This window comes from Hakea prostrata, chromosome 9 (genome assembly GCF_041222555.1).
Source record: "Hakea prostrata isolate BN-2017 chromosome 9, UWA_Hpros_2, whole genome shotgun sequence".
Lineage (NCBI taxonomy): Eukaryota > Viridiplantae > Streptophyta > Magnoliopsida > Proteales > Proteaceae > Hakea > Hakea prostrata.
Window position 1 is genome coordinate 28,377,215 of NC_142608.1, and position 8,103 is coordinate 28,385,317.

The following is an 8,103-nucleotide window of genomic DNA, read 5'->3' on the forward strand; positions in this document are numbered from 1 at the left end:
TCAATACATTTTTGGTGGGGCTTGACATTGAACAATGTTAGATGATTGACACTACAATATGGATTAAGGATAATTAATTTGGAAAAATTCCAATGAGTGGTGAAAAAATATACTATGTCTTTTTTTTTTTGCATTCTGGATGTAGTCTAGATGGCCTCTAAAAACGTGATTGTTGACCTTCTCATGGGTGAGAAACTTCTTGGTCATGAGAATTTTGAGAAGTGGCAACGAAAAATCCAGTACTACCTTAATGACCAAGATAGTATGGAGCATCTTACCACAGAAATGATTGTATCGATCAATCCTCCCTTGGGAAAAGAGACTACCTAGTCTCGTAGAGATAAGGATTTGTATGATGCTTGGGTTAAGAAAGACCGAAGTACGCGGTTTTTCATGCTAAGTGCCATGCAAGATGACCTACATGGGGAATATAAGGATTTCCCTACAGCTAAGTCCATGTGGGACGAGCTGAAGGTTGCTTTTGGTGGTACATCCACAACTAGACTGCGAGGTATGATCATTAAGTTTGAGATGTACTGAATGGACCCCAAGCATAAAATGACTTGAGCATATCAGAACTGTCAAGGAAATGGTTCGCAAATTAAAAGATGCTGGACATGACCTTTCTGATGAGCAACAGATCCAGGCCTTGATTAGGACCTTACTTGATTCTTGGGCACCAATGAAACAAATACTTGCTCATCTTGAAAGCATCAAGACGTTGCTGATCTAGCTCAACACCTTGAGATGGAAGCGGAGCGCTTAGAGGTGACCCACACAACTACTCTTGTTGCTCAGGCAAGTACATGTAAGGGCAAATGGCCCAAACGTAAAGGACTTAAAAGAGGGAATCAAGAGGGTACCAGGAACTTGGCACCTAGGGAGGGAATGGTCAAACAGAAACGTGGAAAGCATGGGGGTAAGAGGATTTTTATTTGCGGCAACAGCCAGCGGTCCTAATCTCGCCACGTCATCAAAATCTCATCGTGTGGTTGAGATTAGTTGATGAGGGTTAAGATGTAAATAGTGATTTTCATTTTTACATTTGAAGTGATAAAATTTTATTAATTTACAAACTCAAGTCCCTCATTTCACCAATATCAAAAACCCTCTCACATCACCATGGTTGTGCTTTCTTCTCCTTCTTCTTCGTCTTTTTCATCAAAAGGTTGCTTATTCACGATACAACCTATCCATCAAGATTAACGAAATCATAACGGAACAGGTTCTAATCGCTTTTTGGACCAAAGAGAAATTCATTCAAAATTAAGAACCAGATACAAAAATCACATGAACGGCAAGAATTTCAAACAAAATCAATAAAATATCTACAGAGATCAAAGAAAGGAAAATACAGAATCGAAACTCGAACTTGAACTAACAGGGATGGAAGAAAACAGAGATACAACCGCAGGAACCGAGGGATCCATCGTTGTATTCACAAGAATCACAAAACGCGAAATTGAAAAGAAACAAAGGAAGAGGTGAAACAGAAGGATTTGTAGAGAAGATCTTAGATACGGAAAAGAGAAAAAGCACAAGAGAGCTTCACTTTCAACCTTCTGGATGATTGACCCGCTTGAGATTCCATTACCAATTCTATGGTTCTCTTTCTTTTCGTATGTGAAGCTTTCGAAGAAAAAGACGAAGAAGAAGAAGAAAGCATAGCCATGGTGATGGGAGAGGGTTTTTGGTATCGTTAAATGAGGGACTTTGAGTTTGTAAACTAATAAAATTTAACCACTTCAAATGTAAAAATGAAAATCAATATTTACATCTTAATCCTCATCAATTGAATCTCAACCACACGATAAGGTTTTGATGACGTGGCCAGCTGCTGCTGCCGCAAATAAAAATCCGGGGTAAGAAAGACATGTCCAAAATAACAAGCTACAACTACCAAAAGAAGGGACACTTTGCTCGTGATTGCACTGAGTCAAAGAAGGCACCATCTTTATCTTTTCCTTGTACCTTTGTGAGTACACATGTTTTGGTTGCCTTAACACAATCAGATTGGATTGTTTATACAGGAGCAACCAGGAACGTCACACGGGAAAGAGGCAGTTTCATAAATTATCGCAAAGTGTCATTGGGAGTGCATAGAATTTACATGGGAAATGGTGCCAACATTAATGTTCAAGGCATTGGATCAGTCCAACTTAGCTTACGAAAGGGCCGCACGTTGATCCTCCATGACGTACTCTATGCACCAGACATAATGCATAATTTAGTTTCGGTTTCAGCACTTTTAAGTTTTGGATATTCTTTCAAATTTTCCAACAGTGCTTTGGATTTGTTATTTCAAGAGGCCATATGGGGCCACTGCATTCTTGACAATGAATTTTTTAAATTAGATTTGATTCAAGTTATCTCTAATTCTTCTTCTTTAATTGTTGACAGTAATATAGAATTTGTAAAATGGCATTCTAGATTAGGTCACATTGGGAAGGACAGGATGTCATGGTTAGCTAAAGTCGGCCTTTTAGGCTCACTTGCTAAAGTAGACTTGCCCATATGTGAACCTTGTCTGGCTGGAAAGGCTCATCGGAAGCATTTTGGAAAGGCACCTAGATCAACTCAACCATTAGAGTTAGTACACTCTGACATTTGTGGACCCATGAATGTTAAGGCAAGACATGGAGCCTCTTATTTTCTCACTTTCATAGATGATCATTTGCGATATGGTTACGTTTATTTGATTGCTCACTGTCATGAAGCATTAGATTGTTTCAAATGCTTTGTGACAGAGGTTGAGAATCAATTAGATAGGAATTTAAAAATTCTGTGAATTGACCGTGGATGCAAATATTTATTTTAAGAATTTAAAGAATTGTGTGAAGAAAAAGGAATTGTGAGACAATTAACTATTCCTAACACTCCGCAACAAAATGGTGTAGTAGAAAGAAGGAATAGAACTCTATTGGACATGGTTAGGTCCATGATGGCGCAAGCAAACCTCCCAATTAGTTTTTGGGGAGATGCACTTCAGACTGCAACCTATATCCTGAATAGAGTACCATCTCAGTCAATACCATCTACACCCTATGAGCTATGGAAATGTACAAAGCCTACTCTAGGACATTTACGACCATGGGGTTGTGCTGGGTATGTTCACACCTCTTCACATAAGTGCGGGAAGTTAGGTCCTAGAGCTAAGAAATGCATCTTTGTGAGGTATCCTAATAGCTCTAAGGGATACGTTATGTATGGTGAACACCCTAGTGGAGGTATGAATGAGATTGAGTCACGAGATGTCGAGTTTCTAGAATTAGATTACCCTAGTTTATTTGATGCGCATAGAGATCTTGACCTCTATGAGATAGAGGAGGATCACAGCATACCAAATCCTCTTGGCGAGGGTGGGGAAAGAACACATCCTTTAGTCGCTAGAGAAGATATTGGTCATAGTACACCAAGTGGGAGCACGAATGTAGACTATGAACCTAGTGGGAGTGTACCTAGTGGGGACACACCCATAAACGATTGTGATCTCAATGGACGTAGAAGCACAAGAGGACATATTCCCTATCGTCAATTCGAGATTGAAGGGGACGCCCTTTTGTGTGCCTTAGCTGATGAGGAGGAGCTTGCATCCCTAAATGAAGCGCTATCATCATATGCTAAGGACAAATGGTTGGCTGCTATAGAAGATGAGTTGAGTTCTATGGAAAAGAACCAAGTCTGGGAGTAAGTTGATCCTCCACCTAATTGCAAAACTATTGGGAACAAATGGGTTTTTAAGGTTAAGTGTAAGGTTGATGGATCAATTAACAAATATAAGGCACGACTTGTGGCGAAAGGCTACAACCAAAGAGAGGGTGTGGACTATGATGAGACATTCTCCCCTGTGGTGAGGATAGCATCCATTCGTCTTATTTTGTCCATTGTGGAAAGACTAGATCTTGAATTCTTTCAAATGACGTTAAAATGGCATTTCTCAACGGAGAACTGGACGAAGAGATCTATATGGATCAACCAATGGGTTTTGAGTCCAAGGGACATGATCGCAAAGTTTGCCGCCTTAAACGTTCCATATAAGGCCTCAAACAAGCATCCAGACAATGGTATTTTAGATTTCATCATGCCGTAACTTCTAATGGCTTTGATGTCATTGAAGAAGATCATTGTGTGTATATAAAACGGTCCAAGAAAGGATTCTTCGTTCTCTCTTTATATGTTGATGATATCCTTTTAGCAGGGAATGACATTGACATGATAGTCATTGTCACATCCACCCAGCTTGTACCCTATCTGGCATACCCGAGTGTGTGATCCACAGCCCCGAAGATCAAGTATCGAGGAAATCATCCTCCCACATAAGCAATAACATAATCATGAACAGAAATAATCAATCTGTAATAATATAAACAAGAGATCCAAATAAGGAAAGAGTAAGATTATATAATATCAGAGTGCAAAAGATAATAGATAGGTATCTAATCAAAAGAAATAGAGTGAGGCGGAATCTCACTCCACAAGTGCAGTGGAAAGTAGCTCGAAAGAATGGAAAGAAAGTACAACTGTTCTCAAAAAGGAAGTAAACAAAACAAAACTAAAGAGTTTCCAACTTTATAAAGAATATCTTTATAAGTGTAGACTTCTGAAATCAGGCAAGGATGCTTTCACTCCATGGTCGGGCTAATCATAGTACGAAGCATAATCAGACGAGGGATCTTCATCGTAATTGTCGTAACTGCTATTACCTTGCGTGAAGTATACCTCTTCACCTTGCGCTTCCTCATATGGACCGTCATAGTATTCAGAACCTATAGAGAAGTCTAATAAAATATATTGTACAAAAGGAGTGAGTTTCAAAGAAACTCAGTAAGGCAAGTTAAATCCACAATAACATAAATAACATGATTATAGAACATAACATGATACAATGTGATATGAAACAAACAATGTATGTATGAATTCTAACTCTATGTATGTTGGTCTCTATTGGCAGACATGCTTTAAGTCATAGCACCATACTTCTTTAGGAGGGTCTCATCTCAGAACGACGGTTGGTAGTGGGTCGGAACACCTTACGGATAACCTTGGCTGGGGTTTAGGTCACCTCTCTCTCACATCACCATTGGTCTAAGTATTGGCGCATGTCAGGGTTAAGCATAACCAAATGCAAGTCATCTACTTATTCATATCAACTCAGTTCTAGATACGTCCATTCCTCCCCCCTGGCGATCCTTTCCGGTATCCTTCACACTAGAGTCCTCATAGTCCCTGACTACGGACTCTTCAACCCTATTGGTCATCCACAAATGGTAAACGGGAAGCTCTCACGTCCTCTCACGGGTTGGTTACCGGTCTTGAGTGCCCGTGAGCCCAAGTCTATCCATTTGCAACCCTACCAATAAATGGCCTCTCACGAGTATGCACAATGTGATTCCTGTCCTCTCATGGATTGGTTACCGGTCTTGAGCGCCCATGAATCCCCATTGCTACCATGGGTCGTTCGGTCTTAATACCCTTCCGATTAGGGTCTGATATAATGGGGACATCTTAGCCAAACATTGCTAGACAGCCCTAGGTATGACAACCAATAGTTCAGGAAGGTGTTAATGGGCAACCCCGAAAACATCCCATACTATTTCCGTTGATGTCCAAGGACAGGAGTGTCGAAAGGACATCTCTCAATCCCAAACCATACCTAATTAGTCACATTCTCAAATCAGTCATATCATACACGCTTCAGTAACTCATCATATAGAAAGTATACAATGACATGATCAATCTCATATACAACTGACAATAAAAGATATCCATAAACAAAAGAATACATATGTGCAATGCTACTGTAATTGAAGTACTTGCATCAGTAGTATAACAACAAAAGAATACATTTATGGTAATGAATCCAAAAGAATCCAAATATAGAAACTAAGATTCACGCAATCTATATTATTATAGAAGTAACTGTCCTTACCTTATATAGCTTCGAAGAATATCCCAAGAATCAAGGAGAATGGTTCCAAACTTAGTGAGAAGGTCCTAAACAATCATAGATACCTTATTAGGAAAGGGGTCTAAAAGATAGAAGGTCAAACCATTCAAAACAGACCAAACACAGAGCTACTGACTTGCTTGGTCGATTTGTTGGTCTACTGACCTAGTTGACCAACTCGATCGACCAACCGAGTCAGTATCAGACATAAATGATGTTTCTGATCCGAAACTTGATTTACATGATCCGAAACATCACCAAACTTGAAAGAGACCTCTATAATAGTGTTCTAACACTAAAGAGCAAGACTAGACACTAACATTGTCAAAACATAAAGGTACTAAATAGGAAACAAAACTTTCCATAAAGTAACAATTAGGGTTTTCGATGAAAACATAGTATGATCATGAAAGGAAAACCAGAGATGAAGGGATTCTCATTCTAGTAAAGAAATAACAGAGATCATACACTAATCTTCCAAGAAAAGAGATCTAAATATGATAAGAATCGCATCAAAGGATTGAATCAAGATGAGACATGGTTTCATGATGATTCCACAATGGTTATGGCGTCAATATGAAATCATGAAACAACTAGAATATAAAGAGATTCTAGAAGGAAATGTTTGCAAGAATGCAACATTCACTTCATGATCCCAAACATAAAGAGATAAAATAGTAGAAGTAGATGATGAAAGGGATTTACCAACCTTAGTTGGAAGAAGAGGATGGATTACTTGTGTTCTTGCAAGATTCTCACCAAAGATGCAGAGAAGAGGCTTAGAATGGAGTCTCCACACTTTCCAGAGGGCTTAGGAGGCAGAGGAGATGAAATAAACTTGTAGACATCAATATATAGAACAACCAAGACCTAAACAGCAAAACAGATTTGATTGGTCGATTGGTTGGTCAATTGGCCCAGTCGACCAATCAATCGACCAAGCATGACAGCGAGGCCAAGACAGGGATTTGAAGGTCCAAACCAAAACCAAACTTAAGGAGCTTCTCCACAAACCTCATATGACTTACCTAGTATGTAGAAATGCCTTCGAACCAAGTCAAATAATACTCCAAGTCCATCAACTAAACTCATCTTCAACTAGGTGCAGTTTCCTTTCAGTTCTGAACAAGTTCCATATATGGAACACCATCATCAACTTCCATGGATTCTAGATCAAACACCAAGTCTTCCACTGAGTTGGCCCATAGTTGACTTCTTCCTTTACTTTGGGTCATCGGACCTACAAACAACAGGGTTCCGAGTCAAGGTCAAGATTAGGATAGGGCTGGATTTCACAGTCGCCACTAAAGGGTGGCTGTCCTTCACATTTGAGATGAAGGACATGGGCGAAGCCAACTTTGTGTTAGGCATCAAGATAGTGAGGAATTGTTCAAAGAACTTTCTTGGTTTGTCTCAACAAACTTACTTAGAAAAAGTCCTTGAACAATTCCACATGCAAAATTCTAAGCTCATTGACACACCAATGGACAAAACGTGCAAACTGTGCCTAGATAAATGCCCTAAGAATGAAGAAGAAAAAATTAAATGTCAAGAGTACCCTATGCTTCTGCAGTTGGTAGTCTGATGTATGCGATGATATGCACGCGCCCAGATATCTGCTATGCTGTTGGGATGGTCAGTCGTTACCAGAGTAACCCAGGATTTACCCATTGGAAGGCAGTAAAAAGGATTTTCCGTTACCTTCGTGGGACGACAAATCTCATGCTCACATATAGTGGTTCAGATTTGAGGTTGAGAGGTTACAGTGATGCTGACTGGGGCAGTGATCAGGACGAGCGAAAGTCTACCTCAGGTTATGTTTTTGTCCTTGGAGGTGGAGCTATTACTTGGAGCAGCAAGAAGCAAACATGCATTGCTTTGTCCACGATGGAGGCTGAGTATGTTGCATGCTCAGCTGCTGTTCAAGAAGTAGTTTGGCTTAGAAGATTCTAGAGAAGTCATAGCCTATTCTCACATTTAGCTGATGTGGTGCTCCTACACACTGATAGTACAATGGCTTTGGCTTTTTCTAAAGATGCTAAGTTCCATGGAAAATCCAAACACATAGAGATTCACTACCATTTTATCCGAGATATGATTGCGAAGGGGGAAGTTGTCTTAAAGCACATCTCCACATCCAACATGGTGGCTGACCC

At 39.8% G+C, this 8,103-nt stretch overlaps 1 protein-coding gene across 1 annotated transcript; it reads left to right on the top strand.

The window, feature by feature from the left end:
- Positions 1-7,492: 7,492 nt before the first annotated feature.
- Positions 7,493-7,900, top strand: LOC149005085 (secreted RxLR effector protein 161-like). Its single transcript, XM_089135788.1, has one exon. The coding sequence runs from the start codon at positions 7,493-7,495 to the stop codon at positions 7,898-7,900; it is 408 nt and encodes a 135-aa protein (XP_088991914.1).
- Positions 7,901-8,103: the final 203 nt, after the last annotated feature.

Coding starts and splice junctions, on each gene's coding strand:
- LOC149005085 (XM_089135788.1), top strand. CDS start 7,493: ATGTCAAGAGTACCCTATGCTTCTGCAGTTGGTAGTCTGATGTATGCG.